The sequence below is a fragment of the Penaeus monodon genome, chromosome 36 (genome assembly GCF_015228065.2).
Source record: "Penaeus monodon isolate SGIC_2016 chromosome 36, NSTDA_Pmon_1, whole genome shotgun sequence".
Classification (NCBI taxonomy): Eukaryota; Metazoa; Arthropoda; class Malacostraca; order Decapoda; family Penaeidae; genus Penaeus; species Penaeus monodon.
The window spans coordinates 17,325,514-17,339,220 of record NC_051421.1 but is presented as its reverse complement, the minus strand read 5'-3'; the positions used below and the strand labels follow the sequence as shown (position 1 = coordinate 17,339,220).

The 13,707-nt window shown below is 58.0% G+C and overlaps 2 protein-coding genes across 2 annotated transcripts in view; both read right to left on the bottom strand.

Annotated features, from left to right (window-relative positions):
* LOC119595820 overlaps positions 1 to 8,300 on the bottom strand; it is a 10,722-nt gene extending 2,422 nt beyond the window's left edge. The window contains 2 exon segments of the mRNA XM_037944996.1: positions 1 to 5,853; positions 5,855 to 8,300. The exon segment at positions 1 to 5,853 is cut by the window's left edge and continues 1,576 nt beyond it. Of these exon segments, the coding sequence (XP_037800924.1) occupies positions 1 to 5,853; positions 5,855 to 8,014 (8,013 nt within the window). The 5' untranslated portion in view covers positions 8,015 to 8,300.
* Positions 1 to 12,039, bottom strand: part of LOC119595821 (unconventional myosin-XVIIIa-like) — a gene marked incomplete in the record, with an annotated part of 169,007 nt that extends 156,968 nt beyond the window's left edge. Inside the window, 1 exon segment of the mRNA XM_037944998.1 lies at positions 8,884 to 12,039. Within this exon segment, the coding sequence (XP_037800926.1) occupies positions 8,884 to 12,024 (3,141 nt within the window).
* Between the last annotated feature and the right edge of the window lie 1,668 nt (positions 12,040 to 13,707).

The following is a 13,707-nucleotide window of genomic DNA, read 5'->3' as shown; positions in this document are numbered from 1 at the left end:
CGGGGGCTGGCTGAGAGCTTCCTGAGGGCGCCTCGGAGGAGCGGGGGGATCTTCATCGGAGGTATTGACGCAGAGGGCGGGCGCGGCGTAGTACTCCCCCGAGCTGCAAGAGTGGCGGTCAGGGACTTCGCTATCACTCGGGTGCGCGAGAGCCGAGGCCGGAGCCACGCGCCCACTCTGCACGTTGTATACCCCCGCGGTGCCCTCGCCCAGCCCGCCCGAATAGCGTCGGGTGAAATACGTCGGCGGTAGACTTGTCTCATCTATCAAACCAATATCACTGTTGTTGTTGTTGGCATTATTGTTGTCGATGTTGTTGTTGCTGTTGTTGTCGTTATTATTGTTGTTATTGGCTGTTACATTATTATTATTGCTGTTATTAATATTCGCCGACCAGTCTGTTGGCTGAGGTGCGACGTCGTGGGTGGCCTCCTTCTTCTGATAACTCTCTAGTTTTGGTCCCAGATACTTGCTAGCTTTCTTTAAGCTGTTTTTAAATGCAGAAACAAACGTTCGGTCTGAGCCCTTCTGAGAACCCCGGCGAGTCCGCGGAGGGGCGCCGCCTGGAGGCTCCGCCGGCAGGGCGTTGTCGCATGCTTGTGGCTCGACCACGGGCTGCTTCAGCTCGTACTCCATCACGTCGCCATTGTCCATATGTTCCCCGGCCTCTGCTTCGTCGTCGAGGTCGTCCTCAAACATGAACATGAGGGCGCTCTGACCTTTGAAGCTCTGGAAGTCCTCCAGTCCTTCGAAGTCGACCGCTGCCATGCCGTCCTCCTCCTGCCAAATGTACCCCAGAAGGGCCTGGTCCTCGCCGCTGTAGTACATGGTGCTGTCGTCGTCCAGCATTTCGTCGGAGGGCATCTCGGAGGGGTAAGACTCGCCCTGACCCTTCGGCAGTGTAGGGTCTCTGCCGACGTCGGAATCCGAGCCGAACTGCTGGATGTACCCGACAGGGGGTGGGGGAGGAGGAGGAATGTCGAATTTCTCTTGGTCTTCGTAGCCAACGCTGAAGGAGTCGTCTTCTGCCAGATCTCGAGGGATGGCCAGGTTGCTCAGGTCCAGCCCTTCCTCACAAACATAGGGCTTCTGGTCGCGCTTCTTTGCATCACGAGCCTCGTTCAAAATGTTCATATTCTTGGAGCGTCTCTGTTCGAGAGAGCGGCACTTTCGGTCTCCCGGCTTTAGCTTGATCTTCGTCTTGACGAACAAGAAGTCCGCCGAGTCCGAGTCGCTGGAGACCCGATCGGACTCGCTATCCGACTCGCTGTCCGATTCTCCGTACTGCTGCAGGTCGAGCTTGGTCATGAGACTCAGGTGTTTGGTCTTGGCCCTGCAGACGGCAGGGAACACCTTCGGCAGCGGGGAGATCCGGAGAGCCTCGAGGTCCTCCGAACGTAGCATGGGGCCCGGGGGTCCGCCCGAGGAACCCTTCACTTTAGTCTCGCTGGCGCCTGACGAGTCATCCGGGACGTTACCCAGCTCCTTCTCGAACCTGCGCAGCTTCTCTTCCAGGCGGCGCATTTCGGCGTCCATCGTGTCGAAGTCCTCATCGCTCTCGTAACCCGTGCGCTCCTCCTCGCTCTCCGGCGCGTTCACGGCCAACAGGGCGCGCCACTGCACCTCGTCCTCGTCCTCATCCAGCGGCAGAAGGTCTCGTCGGGCCACTGGGCCGCCGCTCGATGTCCACGACGCCTCGGACCCCGTCGACGAAGCCGAAGCCGACGCGGAGGCCAACATGTCAGGGTCGGTCATGTGGCCGCCGGACGAAGCAGAGCCGTCCTCGGGGGCGTCGCTCCCAGGCTTCCTTATCAGGACAAGAGGGCGCCTCGCGTCTGCTCTCACTGCCTTGGCCATGCCTCCCGACGAGCTCGTTGACTGCGTTCCCGTCATGCTGCGAGATGATGTCGCCGACATATCAGCCGAGGAAATGCCCGACATCCCGGAAGAGTGTGTGTCTGATGCGCTGTGCGAAAGTGCGCCCTTCCCGAAGCCTGCCTCTCCTGCCGAATGCTCCGAGGTCGCGGGCGAGACCTCCATTAGGGTGGGAGAGGAGGCCTGGAGCTGCTGGTGTTGATCGACCTCCGGAAGATCCGATGCATCAGCATCCGCGACTACCAGCGCCACGTCGTCGCTGGCATCGACGAAAACGTCCTCCGCTTCGTCGTCCTCGGGCGGAGGAGGACGGCTGGGTGGCTGCTGATTCGGGGTGTCCACGCGAACAACCGTGGCAACGCTGGTGCAGCTGTGACTGAACCCGTGGCCAGGATCCGGCGTGGCCACCTCCAGAGCCTGTTCGTAGTCGTCCTGCGATCCTTCCCTTCCTAGCAAGGAATAGCGGCGATCACATTCCCTCGGCGGAGGGGGCGGGGGAACGGGAGGGGGCAGAGGTACTTCCTCGACACTCGTTACCACAACGCTTACCCCGCTCTGCGACGTACCCGGTTCGTCGTCTCGTGAAGCAGGCTTGTCCACCGGTCTTGCGTGGGAAGGTAAAGCCGATCCCTCAAACTCATCCGCAACTGACGAACGAATATCCTTCCGGCAACCTTCGTCGCCATCTTCAATGCTTCCGCCTGTCATGCAAACGTCCGGCTGCAGCAACTCAGCAGGGGGCGGCGGGGGACGAGGTGGTTCGGGGGGCGACGCAGGAGGGGTAGAGGCGCTCTCCTCGACGTCGACATCGCTTCTGTCCTCGCATTTGATGTCTGGCATTGACGTTACTTCTTGATCACACAGGTCTGAGGAGGACTCGTCAATGAAGAGAATATTTGTTTGATTACTAAGCAGAAGCGAATCTCTCGCGCGCCTTCGAGGTAAACTCCCCGTCGCGGTAACCCCAGCTTCTTTGCCTTCGCTCCCGCCGTCCACGCGGCCTTCTTCGATGAACAGCTCATTCTTCCCCGCGGATGCATTCCCGCCTGAAACAACAGTGCCTTCGGAGAGATTATCCTTTCCACTCTTCACGGTTTTCCCCTCGACACTCTGGCTATTGGTCTTCTCGGCGGGCCTCTCGCTCTCGCGGCCGTACTTGAGGGGGATCGCATTCAGCCACGACTCCGGCCCGAAGCCAGAGCCACCGCTCGCCCGAGAAGGAGGAAGGCACACCGGGGTAGGCATCCGTCCCTGCGATCGTCGGGGGGTGATGTGTGGCTCTCTCGAAGAGGGCCCCGTCGCAGGTGTCGATGCCCCGTCCTTCACAAGGGGTTCCTTCGCTGAGGGCCCGGTCGTAGATGCCACATCACTAGAATCCTTGATGTTGGGGACTGCTGTAACGTCTGCAGAAACTTTGATTTCTTCTACTGATGTTGGAAGCACCTTATCAGAGTGTTTTTTATCATTTGTTGGTTGCGTGACATCAGCCTGATCTCTAACATATGTCATCATAGCACTAGTTTGGTCTTTAACAGCTGTTTCCTGCGTGACATCACTTCCACCCTTACCGCTAATCGGTAATGTGACATCAGTATCGACTCTAGAATCCCTTTTTAACGTAGCATCAGTCTCTCCCTTGGCAGCTGGGGCATCGGTATGATCCCTGACCGCCGGCAGCATTATAATAGTCATACCTTTAGCTATGCGTTGTGGCTGGGTTTCATTTTGATTACTAATAACTGCTCCTGAATCACTTCGACCGCTAACACCTACCTGTGGTCCTACCCCACGTGGCTCATCAATAACTAATGCCTGGCTACTCGAAACAGGTGGAGCCATGACGTCACTGGTATTTTTGGTATTTGTTACGTTATTCTCATCTTTCAATACTAGTGTTATCACTTCATTAACGTCCTTGGCGACGACCTTTTCATTTTCATGGCGTTCGGGTCCGGATACAATAATATCAATCCCACGGTTATACGTTTCACTCTTGCTTTCGACGACTCCATTTTGACAAGCTGGCGGTCCATTATTTTCCTCGTTGACACTTTTCACATCACAGACCACACTGTTCTCCGTAGGCTGCGACTCGGCTTTCCTATTTTGAGATACAATTTCCCTCATAAGTGGCACAGAACTTTCATTTCCTGAGTCACGACAGTCAACGGCCGAGAAGTGCGGCTCGCCACGAACGTGAGGCGCAGCCCCGGCCGCCGACTCGCTCCCCGAACTCGAATCTCCACACGAATCGATCGTCATTTTGATTTTGTTTTTGAGAGCGGCATCCAAGGGTGCGATGAAGGGTCGCGGAATGGGCGGCAATGCGCGCTCCGTTCGCGAGCAGGACTCAGACCTCACCGCCGTATGGGGCGCCCCGCGTGGCTCCTGCCCGGCGCCGTCCTCCTGCGAGGCGCGTAGGCAATCCGAAACGGCCTCCGAGCTCCCCGAGCCTATCCGCGACGCCGATTTGGAGCGGGCCGTGGCGTCGCGGTCGACCACGAGGGGCTGAACGTGGCCCAGCGAAGAGTTCCTCTGCCGTGCCACTCGGTCCGGAGGGTCCAACTTGGTACGCGCTTGCTGGTACTGCAGCTTGGTACCGCACACGATATCCAGCGGGAAATGAGTCGTTCGCGAACGCGGCCGAACGCACACCTGTTGCCGGATGAGCGCCGCCCGCTCGCTGATCCCCGGGCCACGACCCACTGCAGACGCACTTGGCTCCGCGCCCACGCTCTCCTCTCTGCTCGGTGTCCTTCCCCTGCCGCCGCCGATACTCCCCGCGGACCTGTCACGTTGCAAGGCCGGAGGCGTGACCGTCCGCGCCTTCGTCTCGTCACTACTGTACGTATTTGTTACTAACTGCTTATCATTGGCACTGTCAACATCTTCTGCATCGGAATCGCCACGGACGGCCTCGTGACCACGTTCCTCCCCGGGGACGTCCGAGGAGGATGTCGGGCTGCACGGAGTTTCTGCGCCGTCTTCACTGACTGAAGCTCGCGTCTGCTCTGCCGTCTGCGCTCTATTACTTTCTACTTCGACACTATCACTGTCAGACGTTGCAGCAGGTGGTTGCGAGACAGATGCGGTCCTTGAAGAAGAGGAGCTTTCAGTTGCGGAACTGCAAGCGATGGAGAGTTCCTGACGCGTTTGTATGTCGGCAGTTGCTTCTTTCTCGATACTCTGCGATACACAACTGACTTCTAAAATGGAGAGCTCGTTATCACGACTGCAAGACTGCTGAGCAACACGCAATCCTGTAGAAACGTCTTGCAGGGGCGGCGCTTGAATATAAGGTGACGAGGGAAATTTCACCGGCGAGGGAGCCACTTTGGCACTCTCTGTACTTGTTGCTTCTTCTTTCACTGGTTCCGTTATCTGTAATATTCCAGCGTTTTGCCCCTGCCGCACGCCGTTAGTCGTATTGTTTATATCCTTGACAGCATTATCTATTTTAGCGTCACTCGAGTGTGATTCTTTCGCTGCACATGGTACATCCATAATATCGTCCTCGTTGACGTGCACGTGCTCTTGCAATGCAATACGCCGATCAGCTGTCGTTGAAGTGTAATGAGAATCTTGCCCCGCGGTTTCTTGCTTGCTCTCGTTAAGGCGTGACTCCGCTGACACATTCGCGACATCACTGCTCGCGACGAACAACGACCCCGACGCAGAAGTAGCAGCAGGCTTCTTCGATAGCGTCTCCGGCGGGGGAAGGCCAGAGGCGATAACGTCACCGCCCTTCTGAGAGCGTTCTTGGCTACGGGAATCTGCCGCGATAACCGTAGTTTCTGGTTCTGCCTTTTCTCCTGACGAGGTCGCGGAAGTCAGACCGAGCGATGGCGAAGGAGGGGGCACCTTGGCGGGGAAATCGCTCGGCAGAGGAACAATTGGCTCGACGATTCTAAGACACGTGTTTGCTAAGCCTCTGCCGTGGCTGGCTGCCGGTCTCTCTGCCGCTTCATTACTAAGCAAGTTTCTCGTCGACGGATTGTTTCGTGTCCCCTTCCTGCAGGCGTGGAAGGGGCGCGACACTAACTGCGTTACCGTCTGCCGTCGTTACTTCCTCCGGGGACACCGCAGTGCCCTGAGGGAGGTCATTCTCACAGTGTCCACTCGTTCTCATCTTTCTTAACCTAATATCATTTTGAGCTATTGCTGATTGCGAGGCGGAACTGAGCGGCTGTTTATGTTCAATACTCGGGGTGGCTTTCCCAGCAAGTTTTGGCTGAGGGCATGTGGTAGTTCCACAAGTCACATCTAGGTCACTACCTGGTGCCACAGGGCCACCAGAGGCGGGACCAACAGTGCCACCAACGCTACTCCCGGATAGGGGTTCGGTGATTTTTGCGTCACCATCACAAGGCACTTTACTGGTTACTGTACATATATCTTGTTTATCTGGTGTATCTTGAGGTACACCCGGAAAATGAGGTAATGACTGACCACTAGAATTATCATAGGCACCACTTGTGGAACTCATACTGTCACCCTCTTTCACACATTCCGTTTCACTCTCTTCTTCCAAAGATTTGATCTCAATTATATTACAAGGTCCATTCGGGGCTGAAATTTGAGTCTGCTGCCGACTATGCCCCGTGGTAGTAACACCAGTGCCCCCTGGGGTACTGGGGGCATTCTCACTGTGCCCATTTCGCGGTGTCAACTCGTCCTGTCGCACCCCTGCCGAGCTTCCCTGACCCGACGGCGACTCCGGCGGAATACCTGGAGCGGACGGAAACTCGAAGGTCTGCGACGTCACGGGCGACAGGAGGGGTGACAGGGCCCGCGACGGAGGGCCTGGGGGCACGGACGAGTACCGCGTCTGCGGCATCTTCCTAGGCAAGGTGGCAGAGCGGAAGAGGGGGTAGGGGTCAGGGGAGGCTGGCCTCGACCCCAGGCTCACGCCGCAGAGCTTGATGTAGGAGCCTCCTCCTCCGCCTACTCCCCCTCCTCCTTCAGCCTCCTGAGCGAGATCCGGGAGCCCCCCTTCCCCGTAGCCCCTGTACATCTGCATATCACACACGTCAGAGTTCCTGTTGGCACGGCTGGTCTGCCACGTCGAGTCGCCCTTAACGCGGAAGGTCACAGAGTTGGTAATGTTTTGACTTGATGAACTTCTCGAGCTCGTAAATATCGGCAACAATTTTTTTACTTTTACGTTTTCGTTTTTGGCGATTTTAAAACCATATATAGAACTTTGGCACTTATTTATATCGGGATTTTGCGACGCGGTCGAAGTGTGAGGTGGGCGAGAGCCCACTAAACTCTCGTTGTCACTGCTCATGGTCACTAGTTCACCATCACTGTTAAAAGCCGCCTCCAAATCCTGATCGGAGAGAACTAATAGCCACTGATCACCATCACCTTCCTCATGATCACACGCAGCCTCATCGTCACTCCCAAGCACAGGATACTCCCACAGGATTTCCCCCACGGACACCAGCACGGAACCGATCACCGCCCCCGGATATCGCAGGGCGTGTGCCTCCCCCACCGTGTCATGGCTACGACTGCCCGCACACCCGCCACCAGTGCCAGTCTGCTGTAGCACTTGGCACTCATTCCCGTGCGGCCGCCGGGCCAGGTCGCACCCGTCGACTAACACTGAGGTCCTCTCACGCCGCGCTCGGCCCTCGCCCGAGGCTGGAGTCTCCCTCTTGCTCGCCGGGCCCTCGCTCCCCCGGACGTGTGCTCCCCTCGCTCCTTCTGTCAAGGGGAGGACGCACCACTCTCCGCCAGTATATTCTCCCTCCTCCAGCACTCTCACTGGGCGAGCGTGCACGAGGTCGCTCTGGTAGGTAGGCACCCTTCCCCCTCCCACCGCCACCTCTCCACCTCCGGCGTGACGTGCGACCGCAGGAGGCCCGCCACACACCTCATTACCGATACCACACGTGCCCCTTATCACACACTCGGGAGAGCAGGCGCCAACGCCGCCGTCGCCGCAGCGTTCACATGCTGCGCCCTCGCCCCTCCGCTGAGGATTTGGACAAGTATTTACAAAGGTGGCGAGCGGCTTCCGCTCCCCGCTGCTGGCGGGCGCAGGGTCCTCTCGCTCCTTCACGTCACACTCAAAAGATACGGATTCGGAACCGCCTCTGCCATAAGAGGGGGGGAGGAGCATTCTCGGCATCCCGGAGCATTCCCGAGGAGAGGAGAAATAGCAGCGCGTGTGAGGCGCCCCTCTCGCCCCGACGCCAGAGCCACACGGAGGCTGGGGCGCCGTAGGGTCGCTTCTTGGGCCGGCGGCGGGGCGGGCTTGCGCCTCTGATGCTGCGGCTGATAGTTGGGGCAGCTGCTGAGGAGGCGGAGGGGAGGGCGCTGGGGGAGCCGGAGGAGGAGGAGGAGGAGGGGGAAAGAAGGGTGAGGATGGGAAGAGGAAGAGGGGACCGAGGGGGAGGCCACACAATGGAGTGGGGGAGAAGGAGGAGGAGGGGGAGAGAGAGGGAGTGGAAGAGGAGGAGGAGTAGGAGGAAAGTGGGGAAGAGAAGGAGGAGGAGGAAGAAAAGGACAAGGAATATAAGGAGGAGGACGAGGAAGATGGGAAGGAAGAGTAGGAGAAGGTGGAAGAAGAGGGAGTGCGGGAAAAGGGGTAGGGGGAAGGAGAGGAGGAGATAAGGAAGAAGGAAGTAGAGAGAGAGAAGGAAGAGGAAGAGGGGGAGGGGCTGGAGGAGGAGGGAGAGGAGGAGGAACTGAGGTAGGAGCACTAGTAGCGCTAAGAGGCGGTATTACAGAAGCACTAGTAAGAGCAGGAGCAGAGGGAAAAGCGCGGCTAGAACTACAAGCAGGAGGTTTAGTTATTGAACATCCTTTAACCATCACGGAAAAATCATTAACATGTTTTAACTCCTCGTGGTTTATAATCTCCATGCCGTCTTCAGAATTTATATCATTCGTTTTTAAGCCCGAGTTTACACTGGAGCATTTCGTGTTAGCTGCAGAGGAATCTTCTACACAACTGAGATCTATATTGTTTATAAAAAAATCGTTTCCTGGTCTTACAGAAAGCTCACTACACATATCCACATCCAGTCGTTCAGCATCTTCGGCGTCTCCGCACGTCGCAACTCCTGCCAACGCAGCACTCTTATTCTCCTTTACCATCGCACTTTCGTCACACGCCCGGTAGTGATCAGCAGCACAGCAAAGGTTCAAATCAGGGTCCCGAAATATAACACGCTCACTCTCGTCTCTGTGTTCCGCGGCTTCCTTGTTGTTTTCCTGTGTACACCATTCCGCGCTTTCCTTTGTACAAAAGTGTTTCTGGTGTGGAGAACACTCACTGTCATTTTCACTGAGACTTCTAATATTATCCTGAGTACTATGTACAGCCTCCTTTCGCGTACAAGGGATAGTGCTTCCTTGTTCGCAGCATTTTGTATAACACTGAACACCACCAAACTCAGGACTACCCAAGGCATGTTCTCCCCCGCTACACCCTGAGTGTCCCCCCACACCCCCGGCATATCCGGGCGCGAGAGGATCGTCGAGTGAGGGTGGGTGTCGCTCGCACTCAATCACCGTGACCCGCTTCTTCTTGTTTCGCTTAACTGTGCAGAGAGTGTCACCGAAAATGTCGGCCATGTCCTCTTCACTGTCCTCATGGTGCAGCGAATCGCCGCCCTCCCGCCTCCCGGGGGGGTCCCTACAAGCACACTCTTTATCCCAGTCCAGCGAGGGCACAGCAGCAAGAACAGGCACCTCGCGTTGGTGGCGCAGCTGGTCGGGCACTGATGCCACGCACTCATCCTTCCCCCTCGCTGCCCCACTCACGCCATCCTGCGCGTCTTCGCCTCGCCGGGAGGGGGAGGAAGCGGGCCCGCGTGCCGGGACAGTGACACGCGGCGGGAGAACGGGCTGGGCGGCCGATGCAGGGACACATCTCTCCCGAGCCCCCGGCGGATCACACGGCGTATCCAGCTCATCGTGCATTTCGGGGGCGGTCGTCGCGAATGGCGAATCACCTGCGCCACATACGGGCTGGTGCTGATCAGCTGGTGACGTACCGAGACACAGCGGGTCATGGTGTTCTCTTGCCCCTGAAATCGATCTCCGGCGAGTCCCGCGAAGATGACGGTCGCCTGGAGACAAATCCTGATTAAGATGCGAGGCGCCTGACTCATTTCGCCCGTCGCCGACAGCGCGCTCTTGGCACGGGAGGCGATCCGGCCGCCACGCTAATACCCGTGATGCCACCGTGCCTGCGTCGCTCTCCTCCTCGCCGCCCATGCCCGTCCGCTGGTCATCAACCTCGCGATCCTCCTCGTCATAGGAGGGGTTCCACTGCCACAGGGCTTCACACGAGGTCGTGAACGAGCCCAGGCTATACTCGCTGCCAGCATCCGTCCCCAGCTCACCGTCAGTAGCATTGCTCTCGCAGCATGAGCACCATGCCCCGCCGCAGCTGTCGTAGCCGCCGGAGCTGCACGTCTCGTAGCTCAGCAGCGAGTCCTCCTCGTCCGCGTCGGAAAGCAAGGGTTCAAAGGGCTCCCCCGCTGCCAGGTGGGGAAAGACCAGGCCGAAAGAGGGGAAATTTAAAGCGGAAGCGCCCAAGTTCCCCAGGGTCGGCCCCACCGACACACCCGCCGCCCCATCCGCCATGGCTGCGTCACGGACAAGCCCTTTCTCGTAGTCTCTCTCGCGATTCCCGCACGGCCCTCTCTCGGTGCTCTCTCCTGCTTGCACAGGCCGCAGGCAGCTTGCCTCGCCAAGACTGACACGAAACTTGTCACCTGCAGTCATATTGACCTCAGACATATGGGTCGAGGTCATATTGACCGGAGAGATGTTACGTGCAGCGATATCGATCCGAGAATTGTCAGACGCGGTGCTATTGATCTGCAAGCTGTCAGATGAAGTAAGAGTGACCCGGGAATCGCCGCGTGCTGGATTATCGACGCAAGGATTTGTTGCTGTATTACCGACTCTCAAATTCTCAGGTAAATCTATAAGGGCCTGGCATCCGCTACCCGCGCCCAGATACTTCCTACTGCCGGCTGGAGTTATCTGCGAGGTGACAGGTGTGGTGCCGTCAACCTGTGAGTCTTCGGATGCAAGCACTGGGGCTAGAGAAACAACCGGCGTCGGGGAAGCATCTTGCAAATTGCTAAGGGCGTTGAGAGTGTCGCCAGGTGCCACAGGGTCATCCTGAGAGTGGGTGGCATTGGTAGAGCTAATCAAACACTTGTTACCTGCCATAGACGTGCCCCGACATGTGAGAGTTGCAGCGGCGGTGACCCGAGCGTTGTCGAAGGGGCTTTCCCGTAATGTGAGGGGCGGGGCGAGGTGAGGCATGGTGCAACTCCCCGAGAAATCGCCACTCCACAGACCAGCATCGACAGAGGTAGAGGAAGTGCGGTGAGCTTGAACAAGGTGCGTCGACGACACCTCCGTCGGGGCAGCAGCCGTGGAATGCGCTTCCCCGACTGCAGGCACGGCATCGGCGCCCGACACGACCCGAGGCGCAGGGCTCCCCGGCGCGTCTGCAACTGTCGTACAAACGTGGGAGGTTGCCTGTGGGTCGAGGGGTTCACTCCGAAGGGGCGAATTACGAAAGGTCGCGGTTTCACAGGGATCGGCTGGCAGCCTCATGCTCTCCAAAGAACTGTCTTCTGCAAGCGATTCTGTTGATAGTTGCATTTGTGTTTGCAAAGGCAGTGTGCGATGTGGACTCGTCGTGCGTCCCAGGAAAGAGTTTCCGCGATCACCGGGTAGCTCAGCTGAGCCATATCTATGTGAATACTGAGAAGGACACACGGGCCTTGCGTCCTGATCCCGGTCGCTCTTGGAATCTCGCTTGTGCGTGTTCGTTTGTCCTGCTGTGATCAGAGGGTCGGGCGACGCAGCTGGCGATTGCAATGGTGCAGGAGCGTGCTGCCCCGGCCACTTGTCCGGCCGCAGCTCCGTCGTGGGTGAGGGCACGTCGAACGCCAGGACGGCATCGCGCGTGTCGTCCAGCAAGGCCTGGCAGGACGCTAGCAGCTCCTCTGACGACCACTTGGCCTTCTGCTGCTGGGGCTCCTCAGCGGCCGGCCCGATTTCCCTCAGCAGGCTCTCGAAGGCGGCCAGGAGGGCGTCCCCGGAGCCCCTCCACGACGCCTCCTCGTCGCCTACGTCTATTTCCGGCAATGCAGGCTTTGCCATTTCAAGGGCGCAAACACCCGCACCGTCACGCCGTCCCACTCACGAGGCCCATGACGGCATGCAATTACGACACAAGCACTCGCGTTGCAATTCCCTCGGCGGCGCGACACAAAGGCACAACGTAATTCTGATCAATAGCGGCGGCCGGGTCAGGTGTGTCGAGAGCATGGGGGGGGAGGGGAAGGAAGGGAGGGAGGCGAGGGGGGAGGGGAGGAGCGGTGACGTACTACAATCGCGATACGCCTTATCAATGGGCGTGCGCGTCAGGAGTGTGAGGTGGGCGATGAGGCTTCGTCCGGGCGTGCGAGTGAGACTGGCGGGGGTAGAGGCACAGGGCCGCCGCTTCAGGTGCCCGGGCCAGCCAGCCAGCGAGCAGCCCGCCCCTGCCCCTCCCCTCGCGACGCCACAGCCTCCCCTGCCCCTCCTCTGCCGACGCCCTTGCCCCCCCCCCCACCTCGCGACGCCCTTGCCAGCCTCTCTTCGTCTTGACTCCGGCCTCTAAGCTCCACCCCTTCGCTCAAGCACTCGCTCGCCCCTTCTGAATGAGTCGCCCGCCGCCCCATCATATGGCAAGCATAATGCAGGCAAGCGCACATGACAGAGAGAGAGAGAGAGAGAGGATGACGCGTCCCTGGCGCCGGGGACGTCACCTGCCTCTCTCCGTGACGTCCGCCTCGCCGCCAATCAGAGCCACCTCACCACCAAGATTAACCAGAGCTCTCAATTCACAATAGGGGCTGGCTGTCCTTCTGTCCCTTGCATGCACGCAAGCACGCACTCCGCTTCCCCGTGTCACTCTCCAATTCGGCCCCCAATCTGGTCTTGCTCATCGGCCGAATCAAGCACTGGGATAAAGAGCGAACATTCATTCAAATATGATCTCTCTCAAAAAGAAAGAAAGAAAGAAAAGAAGGAAAGAAACAGTAGAAAGAAAGTGAAAGAAAAAAAAAAGGACTAAAGAAAGAAAGACAAAAAGAAAGAAAAAGAGAACGAAAGAAAAAGAGAGAAAAAAAAAGAATAGGAGCGACGGGCCTGAGCAGGAGGGAGGGGGACCCCCTCCACTCCACAACCTGCTAACTTGCTCCGCGGACGAGACTCAGCGATCCAGTCCCTTTGTCTGCGTCACGTCCCCAGCCTGTCACCTGCAGGGCCTCGCGGTGCCACCCTGGGAGTGCCTGCGACGCTGCCCTGCAAGCTGTCCTTCAAACACTTGAACAGAATGTCCTTCCTACGCCCATGTCTGCCTTTGGGGGAACGCCCATGCGAGGGTCCAACGCCCGTCCCGCGCCCTTCCGCCACGCCCGCGGCCTTGTAGGAGGAGGAGGAGGAGGAGGAGGAGGAGGAGGAGGAGGAGGAGGAGGAGGAGGAGGAGGAAGAAGAGGAGGAGGAGGAAGAAGAGGAGGAGGAGGAGGAGGAAGAAGAGGAGGAGGAAGAAGAGGAGGAGGAGGAGGGAGGAGGAGGAGGAGGAGGAGGAGGAGGAGGAGGAGGAGGAGGAGGAGGAGGAGGAGGAGGAGGAGGAGGAGGAGGACAACAACAACAACAACAACAACAAAAAGAAGAAGAAGAAGAAGAAGAATAAGAAGATGAAGAAGAAGAAGAAGAAAAAGAAAAAGAAAAAGAAAAAGAAGAAGAGAAGAAGAAGAAGAAGAAGAAAAGAAAAGAAGAAGAAGAAGAAGAAGAAGA